Here is a 15,711-nt window from a genome sequence, read left to right as displayed (position 1 = left end):
CCACTGCAACAATTGAATTCTACCATGGCGCAGAGTTCTGTATGAACCAGCAGAAGGAGCTCGAGTCTTTCCAAGGCATGTGTAACTGCTTCTTTCTGCCTCTGGAAAAGCAGTCTGACTGCCATGCCTGGAAATCTTTCTTTATCTATTGATTCTTCCCCTTGCATTTTGAATTCTGTTCACAGAGGCAGCCTGAGATTGCAGCATTTTACATTGGAAAGGAGCTTTGCTCATTTTTTCCGGGTAAATTGAAACAGCATTATGGCTTTGCATATAAAAAAAGTCCTTAAAGGGACAATTTAGCACAGCTACTTGAAGCTCTGATGAGGGAGGAAACCAGCTCAGTTCAGATACAAATATATTAACCCCTTATTCATTCTGGGATCTAGTCTTGTTCTGAAGATGTTCAAGTAAGTGGGATTTTTCTCCCACATACAGTGCTTCAAAATGATCAGAAATACACAAGTCCCCAAGAAAGGCCATTCTTGCAGCATTTTTATCTGCTATAAGAGGTGACATGTTTAAAACCTCATGAGAAAAGCTACTCTCATAGGATTGCCAAATTTACTCTGCAGAGCATGGATTCTCATATTTGCTTGCACACAAATGCATGGGCAAAATGACACATGCCTCCATGTATGTAGTTGTCATATTTACATGCACAAGTTAGACATACAATTTTGACAATTGAATCGTCTTTGTTTTTATCTGGTCTCCGGGGTAGCTGGAGCCAGTTTGCCCCCTCCTTGTATATAATTTGGATCAGCCTTAGAGCTTTTCTAAGTTAGGTTAGCTGGGGTGGCCATGGATACCTGGACTACAGAATGATTTGACCACATTCCCTCTTTCCCTCTCGCGCTCCATTTTCTGCTGTTTTGTGAAGTGAACCACCAGGGATTTGCTAGTCGTACTGGTTGTATACCAGGTTGGGCTTTCCAATTTCCCCATGCCATAGGTATCTTCAGATGCTCAGCTTGAGTCTAGAACTAAATGCCTGAGCAGTCTAATTGGAGGATGGAGAAATCTTGCATATCTTATGATATCCTAGAGCCAGCCAAACCATTTAAAATTTGGCTCTGGCCACCTGTTTCTAATGATGGGGCATCGAGCACCCCATGAAATTGGCATTCTGCTGTGCAAACAACTTACATAATATTCTCATTTTGTGAGGTAGGAAAAATAAGGATGGTAGTACATGGGATTAGTGAATCTGATCAAACATCCGAGAGCCTACCAAAGAAGTGTGTGGCCACACCGATTGTTGTTTTCAGGTTGGCTCGGAACACATAATTGTGATGAAGTTGTTTAGGATCACTGTGTCAAGAATCATTCAGCAACTTTTGTCCATGATAAAAATGAAAAAGGTTGACTTTACTTTCTGGATTGGATGGAGAGCAATGTGGGTGGGTAGCATTTATTGTTAGATAAAACAAATGGTTGTTTAATTTCTTTGTATAAATCAATCCCATTTCTATATATCTTGTCTCAAAGCACAATTAGAAGTAACCCAGGAAATGTTTCCACTCAGTCTGAAATCTTGTTGCTTTTTAACTGGCCTTGATTGGTATTTACTGCCACAAAAAGGAGTAAATTACTTCTCTTTCCTCTCTAGACGTTGGTTTGTTATAATAAAAGGACCCATATAATGATGCACCAGCATTAAATGGTTGGTAGCTTAGCTTCACATAACAATGCAATGCATTTTGTGAAAGTTTAATAGGTTGCCCGTAATTGCATTGAACATATATTGTACCTCCCATCTAGGGATGCAAAATCCCTTTTAATTGGTTAACCAATTAAACATTATATTTAACCGGTTAACTGATTAATGGGGGTGCAGACAGTGGGGCCAGGCCACTCTAGCCCCACTAGGCTGGAGTTATCTCTCTGCCTGCCAAGACAGAGCTGGAATGCCACCCTCCCCTTCTCTCCCGCCCCTCCCCACCATAGGCAGGAGCTGCTCCAGACTGGCCAGAGCAGTCCCTACCTCTGGGGCACCCAGACTCTGGATGACTGGAACAACCCCTTTCCGTAGCAGGGCTGGAGCAGCTACCTACCTGTGGCAGGTGGGGAACTACTCCAGCCCCACCAGTTAACGGTTAACCAGAACCACTAAGCATCACTCTTAATGGTTAACCAATTAATCTTTCACAACCCTACTCCCATCCCAGTATCTCAGAGCACTGGCACATGAATGTGTGTGCTTGTGTGCTGGCCAAGGATTGCTGACCAGGTGCAAAGAATCTCTCTCAGGCCAATCACTGTGGTATCTAGGTGCTTATTGTGATATTTTGCCTTCTCTAGCACCTCCTACCTCCAGATCTCAATGTGTTTTACAAACATTACATAATTTAGCTTAATAACCCTACTGTGAGGTAGGTGGATATTGCTGTCTCCACTTTTCAGAAGGGGAAATGGATCACCATATACTGGCCCACCACCTCCTGCAGTAAAACCCAGGGGAGCAGGACATCTCCATGATGTTACTGTGGAGGTTGCTCCACGTTGTTCTGTCAGGAAGCTGCCCAGCCCACAGAATGAGTAGCAGGTTCTGCTGTCAACAGAGGTGATTCATAGAAGGCCAGAACTCTCTGTACTTGCTTCAGAACTCTGAAGTTCCATCTGTTCTCCCCTGCTTCCTGGCCGTGCAGCTTGCATCTTATCACACTGCACAAGGACCCTGCTTAAGAAGGGAATTACCCTTCGTGAACAGTCTCAGCAAGAAAACAAATAGAGCCTGTGGCCATATTACCTTTCCTTAGTAATCTCCACAGGGTTGGTGATGGTTGTCCCCTCTGCCCCACCATCATCAGTTCAAAGCCACCCATACTCTACCTCCCCAACAATTGTCATGTTGATCTCTCAGCTCTGGAGAGCATCCTCTCCAGGGTTCTGTGTCTTTAAGACAGTGGATCCTCACCCCTTCTGCATCTGAGGAGGCATTCTCTGGCCCAGAGAGGTTGTAATTTACTCGAGGTCATATAGAAATTATGTGACAGAGTCATTAATAGAGACCAGGACTCCAGACTCACTGTCTTTTACCTCAGCCACAAGACCATCCTTTCTTTGGAATACCTCGCCTTTGAAACAGGGCTGGGAATGTAGCAGGAAGTATCTCTTGTGAGATTACCAGTACTTTCTGGTTTGGAAGTTGAAACAAGGCTGATGAATTTAAAACAAGCCTTTATGGAAAAATCCTACAGGACTTAGTAGAGAACGCAATGACCTGTCTTTTGAAACCAACAAATAGAATTCTATAGAAGAGGTACAGTTCTCAACAATGTAACAATTCTATAGCCAAGACTTTGCTTTTTCAATAATAAAGTAATTTCTAGATAACCTTATAAATTACATAGGACTTTTCCATAAGAGAACAGCAAAACTCCACCAAAACAAAAGTCATTGCTCACATTTCTTGCTCAAATATCCAACTAGCTTGCTAATTTAGGTTGCATTAGGAGTGAGGGTTTAAGTTAGTTGCTAATTTCATCCTTAGAATTTCCTTCTGCTGTTCATGTCCCCATTGTTTGGGGCCTTGGTTTTTAAAAATATAACAAGTAATATTCTGAGTAAGTGTTTTGACCCAACTGAACTCTGACGTGCCTCTTTCTTTTTCCCTTCCCCACCATCAATGCAGGTGTCAGCTACTCCAGGTCGGTTCCTCCAGCCTACCCACCACCCCAGGATCCATTAAATCAGGGACAATACATGGTGACAGATGGCATATCCCAGTCCCAGGTCTTCGAGTTCACCGAACCCAAACGCAGCCAGTCACCATTCTGGCAAAATTTCAGCAGGTTAACGCCATTCAAAAAATAGTACCTAGAGTGAGATGGAGAATTTTAAAATAAAACTTTAAAAAAATAAAAATAAAAATAAATAAATAAAATTATATTTATAGATGGACCTTTTTTCGGAGAAGCACTGTTGCAATTAAAAATAATTATATACACACACACACACATACATATATATATATACATATGTGTGTGTGTATATATATATATACATATGTGTGTGTGTATATATATATATATACATATGTGTGTGTGTATATATATATATATATATAGAAGGACCAAAAACTTTTTTTGTTGTTTTTTGGGAAGCAATCTACTATTAGCTACTAGGAAGCACCAATGACTTCTACTCATGTGTCTGATTTTATTTTATTTTATTGGTCAAATGTCTTTTTTTTTTTTTTTTTTTTTTTGTCCAACTTGTCATTGTCTCTCCAGGACGATTTCTTGCTCATTGTGAGTCAATCACTGAAGTTCCTTGCAGGCCACATTGGTGTATATTTTATTTGATTTTATTTATGTCTTTTATTTTTCTATTTTAGATGTGGGGAAGATTTCTCCTCCCTTCCCTCTTTGCTCCCCCCACACTATGACTGTCCCCAGACTTATTGTTTAAATGGACAGCATTTTTGCCCAGCATTTCTCTGTTTTGAATCGTTCCAGTCTGGGTGTGCTCTGTTGTGCACTGTGATATGCTGCTCAGTACTTCTATTGCTTTAACTGTTTTTATAGGTGTTCTTGGGCAAGGGATGGGGGTATAAGCATACAAAAGGGGAATCAGATCTTTATTACATGAGAGATTACTTCTGTTCAGATGATTTGTTGCATTTTTAAAATATGTTTCTGCTGTGTGTTTCAAACACACACGCCAGTCCCAATAAGAAGAAAGAACAACGGTGGCTTTTTTTGTTTTATATTTTTCTTTTCTTTTCTCCTGAGATTTTTTTAGCAAAGAATTTACCCTGTAAGATGTTCGATACTATCTTTTTTCCATAAAGATGACAGATACTTGCTTAAAAATTGGCTAATAGCCTCATGTTCTGCATTCTAGGTAAAGGAAAATGAGTTATTGAACACAAACAAAACAGCCAGGATTTTTTCTGCAGTAATTAACTCAGAGGACCCATCCTCTCTGCCACACACACACATGCATAGCATCACTGTTATGAACCATTGATTACAGTTTACAGAAGAAATTATCCTAGATGTAGCAGCCATTTACTGTTCTCACTTTCTAACTGTTTCTCTTGCTTTGCCTTGAGCCCCGAACTACCAAAAAGGACAGTAGCTGACAATGATGACCTATTAGGTTAAGGATCTATTAGTTGCTTAAGTTATCAAAAACTTTTACCTGATATTTAATGCCTCCAACCTGAGGGAAGAGATTGAAAACTGCCTTTTCGAAAAGATTGCACTGAAATCAGTGAGACCTAAGAAATCTTGCCATGTGACCAGGATTACATAACCAAATCTAGATCAGCAATCAAACTAAACTAAACTGTAGCAATGGTTCAGTAAACTTGTGCCATTGTCAGTGGGCTCCATAGTAATTAGTTAACCTCTATGTGTCTGTTTCTCTCTCTTTTTCTCACTCTGTATATTCAGAGCAGCAGTTTCAGTAAAACCTCCTACAATTCCACCCTCAAATTTTAACCCTGCAGCACCTTAGTTTGCACGTATAGAAGCCATTAATTCAGCTCACAGATGAGATCTTTGCTCACATACTTGCCTCTTTGCTTGGACAAATGGGGACATTTTGCTCACATAAAAAGGCGTTGGTGAAAATTTTGCAGGTGCTGTTTTGTAGACTCTTTTGAAAATATGCAGTGAAATGATCCCAACCTAAATGTATAACGATGTTTTTCTTTTGTATCTTATCTGCCATCCAAGCAAATCAGATTAGCTACTAGTGGGGACAAATGCATGGCTGGATGGAGTAGAGGGAAGGAGCACAAATTTAATTTGTCACCTGAAAAGACCACCCTTTAATGTGATTTCAGTATTTCCATGAAGCTTATTCTCTTGCAGGGCTAGAGCAAGTACTATGATAAAAGAGACCATGCCATGTTATAAGGGAGTGACTATATTTCCCATCTAAAGCACAAAGATAATCTTAGCACTTTCTTTGCTACTTGAGAAAATATAAAAAAGCAGCACAGGAAGACTAATATTTTAAAGAGAGGAAAGCTCACCTCCCCATATGTAAATGATACAGAGTAGGCAAAAAAAAAAAAAAAGGCCGATCAGGAGGCAACACAATTTTGTACCAAAAACATTTTTTTTAAATACTCTTTTGTATCTTTGCATTTTTATGGTTAACAGCTCAAATTTTGATATAGAATATATGGCAGTTATTATTTTGTTTGTTTAATAGGATGGGTGTTTAGAGAAGTGAATATTATTCCTCAAAAGCTGTAACGTAATTGATTAAACAAAAGGTCTTACGGTTTCTGAATATCTGGAGAGAGACACACACAGAGAGAAAGATTTGACCCTCCTTGTCAAGATGATGAAAATTTCACCTATACCTTTGCCTTTTTAATTGCTTTGGGGAGAAAAGTACCAAGCACATTAGTTAAGCTTGCTCATTTACTGTTTTGTGCCTCAGAGAGTGAGAATGAAACATCCTTTATTTTCATGAAAAGATGCTTCCTTAATAGTCAGCACTAGAAAAAAGAAACAACACGACTGCACCATTATTTTCATCATAAATCAAGATTTGCTTGCTCTGACAAAGCTACTGGTTGAACTCACCACTTCTTCTTTACACGGAAAGCCAAAACAAAATAGCTCATTAACTTTAAACTATCTGAGCCAAAGCCAGGCAGCAGGTAAAGCAGGTGTAGACCTTTGCTCCAGAGCAAAGCGGGTTTGGCCCTCAATCATGGCATTCAAGAAAGCTCTTTCTATCCATAAGTTGCCACGGTGCTGCAAGAAATGAAGCATTAATACAAAGAAGAACCACGAATGGGTCCCACTTTTACTACCTATTATTAAATATGGGATAGAGGGCTGGGCGGAGTGGTCTTGTATACTTGAAAGCTCCAGAAAAAGATTAGCACGGATCAAATTGGGGATAATTTTTGACTTAACCTATTATCGAGACTTTCATTTCAATGCCAGACAAGAGGAACCTACATACCATTCCATGGGCAATAGAAAGAAGTGAGTTGTAACAGGCTTATATGTACATGGAATTTCTGCAGTTGAAACTATATATATATATATATATAATATTTTTTAAAACCCTCTTTCATAGGTAAATGATACGCATTACCCCTTGACCTAACAGAGGATGTAAGTTCAAGACTTTTGCCTCCCCACCCTCTCCAAAAGATAAAACAAGAACCAACCTAGGTGCATCTAACAGTTGTAAATAGAAAATAATACATAGAAAAATATATTTGAAATCTGTTTCAGTTCTTGGATGGGCACTAGCCATCCATTGCAACGTTATTGATAGTACACTGTGGTGCTTTGGGTTTCTGGTTTTGTTCTCTTTATGCTTTGTCATCTTTTCATTGCAGCTACATTTCAGGGAACATGTATATTTAGTAGCTTTTGTAAGTTCTGCATGGCATCACCAAGCTTATTTTTCCTTAAGAAGATCAAGAGACCATAGGCATTTTAAGGCACTATGGTGATGGGGACTTACAGCAAAGGAAAAAGAACAATCAAGGTTTTTAAAATACAAGTTTGAAGCCAAAATCTGATATTTTCGTGCTTTGGGGGTTTTAACAGTATGGGGGGGAAATGGATTTTGGTAACCCAGCTGATCCACACTTGCCAGTTTTATTATTTTGTTTATATTGGACTGTTTGACACTGTCAAACAAGTGTCTAAGTTGTGTGTATAAAAGAAAACAAAAAAAGTGTTGAAAAAAGTGTTGTAAAGACACTGAGCCTTATGAAAATATTTATGGAGTTAAATAAAAAGAAGTGAAAAGGCAACTGGAGGCATTTTAAAATCATTTTCCTGCTTGGAGTGGTCTGATAGTCTTTTTCCCATGGACGTGCAAGAATTGTCTGGATGGTGCTTGTTTGTTGCAAAACAGACAGGAAGCAATTCATATGCAACCAGGAAAGGGATGGGAGTGTCTCCTGAGAAATAACCCACACTCCTTGATCATGAGCTGAACTGAGCTGAAACAACTGATTAAGGATTAGAAGTTCCACACTTATGAAATACGGGATTTCAAGTCTGATTCTGCATTAAATAAAGTTCAGGGGGCTGTCTTCGCCAGAAATATTGTTTTAAATGATGGATTTGATTGCTAAATTCTGGTCAACTTTACAACGAAAAAGGAAGGCTACAAAGTTCACCCAACAGACATCAAGTTGCTGATACAGTGTTGTCAACATAATCATGTTGTGTGTGTTGAAAGTATAGCATAGGCAGTGTAAGCCAGTGCCTTCGCTCTTCTCTGCCCCCTCCCCCGATCCATTACAAATCTTGGCTCAAAAAATATGATCAGATTCTCAACTTGGTCTTCCCTGGAAGTGAAAGGAGATGGTGACCCTTAAGAAGAAACAGAATCACACGCACTCCCATTTCTCAGGGGAAGATAATGTGGAAGAATGAGTCTGAATTAGTGTCAAAACTCAGTTTGTAGTGAAGACAACTCCCAATTATTTAACGCTGGTGTTCCGATCAATTAGCAACCAAGACAATTTCCTTGGGCCATGTCTACACTACAGAAAAGATCAAAGCAGCCACAGTTAATCTTCTGGGGTTTGAAATAGTAGGTCTAGTGAAGACACACCAATTCAAACTGAGAAGGCGCTCCTGTCGATGCTGGTAGTCCTGCTTCTGTGAGGAATAAGGGAAGTCAAAAGAAGAGTGTGCTCCCTTTGACTTCCTGCAGTGTAGACAGTGCCAAAATTCAAGTGAAGATACTTCAACTTAAGATACACAATTAATGTAGCTAAAGTTGTGTATCTTAATTCAAACTTATTCCCTAGTATAGACCAGGGGGTTGTGATATCACCTTCCCTAGAATGCACGGACACATATTGTAAGGGCCAGAAGTGACTGCATCCAAAAAAAAATACCAATATCAACAAATAACTCTCTTTCTGTCTCCCCTTCCCTTTTCATTCTCCATATTCTGGATGCTTTCCTGGGTGACTGGTTGTCAGCATGCTAGCATGATGAGTGACTAGAGAATTAGCCCACTCATGTTGGCAAACCTATTAGCAAGGGAGGGGGGAATAAAGAAAAAATCATCTGTGCTACATGAATTACAGAAAGAAGGCTGCAGCAGTGCAAGTAGAGAGTATTGATTGCACACTCTGACTATGCTAGAAAGTCTGGTCAATGGAATAAAACATCACAGATTTGCCATTTCCGTCTCTTCCATCAATACACTAGAAAAGCTTCATTTTATTGTCTCAATTTTGTGTGCAGTAAAGATTATATTAATGATTCTTCTATTACAATGACTTTATTTCTGTTGTAGCAAATGATTGGTATACGTTGAAGCTCTTTTTTTGTTGTTTTTTTAAACGTGAGGATGTTGGTGAAATAGCTGTTTGGTTTTTTTAATGATTTGTAACCTAAATGTCCCTTTCACTTTCTACTTTCTCTGTGGTGTAGCAAACAGTGCCAATGAGAATTCAGTTAAACTATTAATATACAGGTTTTATATAGATACAAATTTTATTCCTTTTTGTTTTCTTGGCCTTTCTTCAACATCAGACAATAAGCCAAGTTACCATGGGCTTCAGACATTCACAGAATGCCATGGATTTCTTTTAGGTTAGCAGATGAGAGGCCAAATCGTAACTGTTTCATACCTAAAGTTATTTCATTGGGTCATGTTTTGCTCTCCTGTACTACTCAGAATAGCTTCATGAATTCAATGGCAATGCTCCCAATATACACCAGTGTACCAAGCTCTGATTCAGCAAATCATTTAAGTGCATGCTTAATTTTAAGCACGTGATTAAATCCATCACTCTTCACCAGAGCACTTAAACATGCCTGTTAGTGCTTTGCTGAATTTGGATTTATTTTTGCTTAAACACACATTGAAAAGCTTGGCTCAATCAGAGCCTAAATAGTGAAATCATGGACATGAAGGAAATGACCTGAAAATGTCTTTGTCTCTATTAATTATGTCTGGGTTGGGTGTTCATGTTACACCTGCTAACTGCAGCATTAGTCTAGCTACATACCTGTGAACTGCACTGTCAGGCAATATAAATGCTAAATACCGTGTATACCCATCCTCCTTTATGTTAGGTGCCAAGCATTGGCTCAATTCTGAGGATTGTAGGCCTGGGCAGCATAGTCTCTTAAACCTGGAGGCTAAAGAATGTGCAAAGTACTACCTGAAATGACACAAATATTGCCGAATCAGCACACTCTACATCTAAGTGATTCATGTTTTATCAATGAATACGCACTTGTGGGTCTAACAAGTGCATCTAACAAGCATTCTTTGACAAATTAAACTGAGCACACTCTTATGAAAAGAAGACTTTATTCTTCTGTATTGAACCAGAATCAGCCTTTGCATCGACTGATCTGGTTCACCACCCTCCAATCAAAGCAATTTGTGCCCGGGCACCATCTATGCAGGAATATTGCAGACTGACATTGTATTGTGTGGTTTTTTCCCCCTTAAAATGTATTGTTCACTATTTGCCTCATTTTTCCATCTCTCTTGGGACCAAAGTCATCCTTTGCACAATTCCTCCTCAATCTAGAGCTGCAATAGCACCTTCACATACAATGACCTTAAAGCTACTGACCTCTTCAGAATGGACAATTGGCCATTGCTAATGCTGCTGTTGGGATTGGGCAGTTAGGGACTACTGTTCTGAAATATTCTCTCACCCCAAGAGCATCTCTCAGGCTACATCTGCACTACAGCAGGGATTCATTCTCTGAGATCGATCCACCTGCAGTTGATTTAGCTGATCTAGCGACAACCCACCAAATCAACTGCAGATCACTCTTCAATTGACTCCGATATTCTGCACCAGATGAGAAGAATTGACCCACTACAGTGTAGACCTAAGGTATGCTGACTCCAGCTATGTTATTCATGTAGCTGAAGTTGCGTATCTTAGGATGACTTTCTGAGGTAGTGTAGACATAGGCTTAGAATGTGTGTCTCTCTCCTGATTGGTCCCTTCCCTAAAATCTTTGGTTTCTCCTTTTCTCGCCTACACTAGCAAAATAAATCCAGTCACACGTGTCTCCTTTGTTTGTTATGAACATTTAGTGCTTTCTTCTTCTAATATTGCTTACAAAAACAGCACTGACAAAAATCTGTCAGACAAGAACACTCTGTTTGAATTTTTCATAACAGAGGACATATAAAAAATTAATCTTTAGCTGGAGCAATAACTTCATAAGTGCCCCAAGAGGCACTCCAAACATGGACAACTGGTTATAACACAAAATCATCCTCTGCCTCTCTCTCTGTCTTTCTACCTGCCCTCCAGCCAGCAAGGAGAATCGGGGAAAGGAAGAAAAAAGGGACACTTGCAGATGCCTCAAATTTTTATTGTATAGGTCCCATTTCTGTAGTAGCTGGGCAGCTCACAGTCTTATCTCTAGGAGGCAGGGGTAGAGCATTCTCCATTTTACAAATGAGGAGATGAGATTCAGAAGGCCATATTTTCAAAGATATTTTGGCTTCTAAAGATTGAGGCTACGTCTAGACTACATGCCTCTGGTGACAGAGGCATGTAGATGAGGCTACCAGGCATAGGAAAATGAAGCGGTGATTTAAATAATCACCGCTTCATTTAAATTTACATGGCTGCTGCGCTGAGCCGATCAGCTGTTTGTCGGCTCAGCGTGGTAGTCTGGATGCGCGGGTGTCGACATCAAAGGCATTTGTCGATCACCCAGGTATGCCTCCTGGAATGAGGTTTACCTGGGTGGTCGACAAATGCCTTTGATGTCGACACCCGCGCGTCCAGACTACCGCGCTGAGCCGACAAACAGCTGATCAGCTCAGCGCGGCAGCCATGTAAATTTAAATGAAGCGACAATTATTTAAATCACCGCTTCATTTTCCTATGCCTGGTAGCCTCATCTACATGCCTCTGTCGCCAGAGGCATGTAGTCTAGACGTAGCCATAGATAGGTGGCTAGTGAGATTTTCAAAAGTGCCTACGTATCTAACTCATATGGATTGCAGTGGAAATTAGGTGGCTGGGCTCCTTTGAAAATCACTCTGAGGTGCCTATCTGACTCTTTAGGCATCTTTGAATATTGGGCCCTGGGAGTTTTAGAGTATGTCTACACTACAGAGAATCATAGAACCATAGAGTTGAAAGAGACCTCAGGAGGTCATCAAGTCCAGCCCCCTGCTCTAGGGAGGACCAATTCCAACTAGATCAACCCAGCCAGGGCTTTGTCAAGCTGAGAAAATCAAAGCTGCCACTGTCACTCTTCCAGGGTTCAAATTAGTAGGGCTAGCAAAGACATGTTAATTTGAAGTGAGGGGCACTCAGGTCGATGCCGGTAGTCCTGCTTCCACAAGGAGTAAGGGAAGTCGAAGGGAGAGTGTTCTCACTTTGACATCCTGCAGTGTGGACAGTGCCAAAAGCCGAGTTAAGGTACTTTGACTTCAGCTACTCAATTAATGTAGCTGAAGTTGCATAGCTTAATTTGACCTTTTCCTGTAGTGTAGACATACCCTGAGTGATTGACCAAGGTCAAACAGGAGTTCTGGAGCTCAAGAGCCCAAGGCTCAAGTCACAATTCTTTGTTCCATCATAAACTCACATTCTTCTCACTGGGTTACTCTTCCTTCCATGTTGTTGGGGGGATCAGGCCTGGATGGAAGTTGACTGGTATATTTCAAAACTGTTGGGGGCCAATTTGTTTTTATAAATGGTGAGAAGCATAACTTTGTCAGACCGGGCTGAGATCCTTCCTGGCTCTGGAAATGGACACTTGATCGAGCAAATCTTTCCATCAAAATGTGTGTATCTATAAACAAAGCTGATATGCAACACTGATGTTCATGGGTATTTTGTCATTTGCTTCAGTGGGTGTGGGTGTGCTTGTTTGAAGCAATAATGCATAAGGGAGTAGCAAAAAGTACAACTGAAAGCAGAATTGGACCCATGAGCTTTCTCTAATGATTTGAGCAAAATTGACCTAGTAAATGCTTGAAGATGGTTTAAAGTAGTCACTTAACACTGGAACTTTCCTACTGAACACGGAGTTCTAAGTGCAAGTTTCACTCATACTGGTGCTACTAGGATAGGTTGATGCTGTATATTATGTTCATTATAAAAAAAAATTCTCAGTCTTGATGAGAGCGGTAGCTTTTAAGGAACTAGCCATCTGCTGAACTGCAAGTGGCTGCTTTAGTTGCTTTGAAAGGCCTTTTGCCACAAAGTTATTGCATAACCCCAAGTGTAAGAAATATCCTTTTCCAATGAAAGCCAGTGTTTGAAGTAGAGAGTCATTGAGATATAATATTCCAATCATTCTAACAGGAGGTACAGTGCTTTGCTGACCTAGACATTTGATGGCTTTACTCTCCCATCATATGCCAATCCTGAGTGGACAAGAACAGCAGCTTTTACTGATAGCTAGCAGGTATTTTAGTACCCCCTAAAATTGCTTTCCTAGTACCAGTTTTGTTAGCCATTTATTTTTGGTTTGAAAGCAGGGTAGATGTGAGGTATAAGCATGTACGTTCAAAAGGCTCAATTTGCTGTATTTTAATCATCCAGAAACTGAAGGCCACTTTTCTGCTAACAGCAAGAGCAGCCTTGTGACATGAGGCACATTTTGACACTGAGAAATAGATTAAAGACAAACATACAACAAAAAACCCATAGTAAAAGGAAGCCCAGTTTTCACAAGGACTCTGTCATCCCAGCTTGGCTATTATTACCTGATGTGTAAACAAGCAGCCAAATTCTCTTCTGTTTAAAATGGACACCACACTGCTGATTTCCAGGAAGGCCTGCCCATTTACACCAATAGAGAATATGGCCCAATTAGCCTGATTCTGAACTCATGTGTACTGCACTGTTGTAAATTGTTAAAAATTACTTTAAGTCAATGCTGTGTCAAACTACTAGAGATATGAGGTTAGAATTAGGGCCAGATTTGGGATCAGGTCCCCAGGTCTGGCTGAGTGGCACTCAGCACAAGACTTAAGAGGGCAGGAGCAAAGCTGACTCTAAGGCTATGTCTACACTACAAGGTTTTTGCACAAAAAACAGTAGAGTGTCCATACCTCAAGCTTGTTTTTGCACAAGAAAATTGACAGAGCAGAGGGCTTTTGCCGGTAGAGTTATTCTTCTCCCCACAAGAACTTTTCCGCAAAAGGCTTCTTGCGCAAAAATCTTGCAGTGTAGACTAAGCCTAAGGAAACTTTCTACTCTTCCAATTCTTGAATGGCAGGTTTAGCCTCTGATATAACCTATGCAGCCTCAGGGCTGCTCTAAGTTTTCCCGGCAGGAATGCTCTCCACTTAGAGACTGTTCCACTGACTAGGATGACCAGAGGTACTTTCTCACACCCCAAAATATGCTTGATACAGAGTGAGGCCAGCATCAGGTGGAATGCAGGCTGCTCACAAATTCTGACATTGGAGACAGCACACAGTAGGTGAAGGCCACAGATCTAGCCCATGAGGAGCACTAAATGGAGACGTTTCTGTTATTTTGCCCTGGTGTGCAAAACTCAGCTGCACAACTCACATGGCTCAACATTTGACTCCAGATTTACACTTGTGCAAAATGAGTATGACGTGGGCATAGAATGCTCAGGTGTCAATAGGCTGAGAGGGGGCATATGTTTGATTTGGTGACATTTAACTGCTTTGTCTGTGTTTAAGATCCCTGAATATGTCTTAACTGTTGCAAATATGATGGAAAATGATCTGGTTCTGGCACTGAGTGGTTTGTGACAGAACTAGAATGGAAGGATCTCAAAAGCTCCACCACAGGAAAATGTAGGAGTCCAAAATCTGGTTCCATGGCAAAGTTCTCGCTGGCTGCAGCAGGATTAGGTTCTGGCTCATTGGAAGAAGTGAAGTTTCACCTCCTATGCTGCCTAGGTAAAAATCTGAACAAAACAAGCAGCACAGAGAGACAGATGAGGGAGAGAGCATCATAAACAGAGGAAAAGCTGAGGAAAGAAACAAACAGGGAATGTAAAAAGAGACTGACTACACCAGAACCACAGATGCACAAGGGAAGTCTAAAGAGGTTGAAGGGAATAGTGAACCACACCCGTGGGCAAACTCCTGCTATCAGACATTGTGGGCCTGATGCTGGTCCGACATTGCTGCAAAATCAGCAGAAATTCTAGTGCTGTAAATGGAGTTGTAGCCATATAAACTAATGTAAAGCAAGCTTGGAACAGACTGAAACATTACTCCCTGTACAGCTTCTGCTCTCATCTCTCTGCACAAATCCCACAGTGACGTCAATGGACATTCTGCATGTGCCTCTATTGCCAGTCCAGCAGGCAAATCACTAAATGACCGTAGTTTCCACTGACTTCACAAGGTTTTATGAGCACTCCACTTGTCTGCCCAACCAGGCTATGAACTCTTTCGTGTCTCAGTGAATATCTATTATAAATGGGGGAGAGGATTACAGAAATACTTACCGCATGGGAGAGTTGAGAGGCTTTGCAATCCAATCAGATCTAACCCTGGTCATAACAATATTCAGGGCATGCTGGAATACTCTGGATTTGCTGATTAGAGAGCTCACCTGTTTTCCCCAGCCTCTGCAGACAGATCAGGGAGATGTAAGAACTGGCTGAAGTACTGGGATATCTCTATTTGTATTTCAAGCTGTTGTTTACGAGAAGGCGTGAGCTGACTGAAATTGGTATTGCTTTTGTAATTTTAAATAATTGGCAGGGTGCTTGGAATCTGTGTAATGGGCACTTTGCATTGTTCTGCTTCAAA

The 15,711-nt window shown here is 40.6% G+C and overlaps 1 protein-coding gene across 8 annotated transcripts in view; it reads left to right on the top strand.

Moving 5' to 3' along the window:
* ARHGEF9 (Cdc42 guanine nucleotide exchange factor 9) overlaps positions 1–3,889 on the top strand; it is a 399,027-nt gene extending 395,138 nt beyond the window's left edge. For all 8 annotated transcript variants that reach the window (XM_075940846.2, XM_075940845.2, XM_075940847.2 and 5 more), the window contains one exon: positions 3,638–3,889. In XM_075940846.2, coding sequence (XP_075796961.2) covers positions 3,638–3,819 — 182 coding nt within the window. In that variant the 3' untranslated portion in view covers positions 3,820–3,889. The remainder of the gene's footprint in view (positions 1–3,637) is intronic.
* Positions 3,890–15,711: the final 11,822 nt, after the last annotated feature.

This window comes from Pelodiscus sinensis, chromosome 13 (genome assembly GCF_052426305.1).
Source record: "Pelodiscus sinensis isolate ZL-2025 chromosome 13, ASM5242630v1, whole genome shotgun sequence".
In the NCBI taxonomy this organism is placed as follows: domain Eukaryota; kingdom Metazoa; phylum Chordata; order Testudines; family Trionychidae; genus Pelodiscus; species Pelodiscus sinensis.
This window is presented reverse-complemented; position numbering and strand designations above follow the sequence as displayed.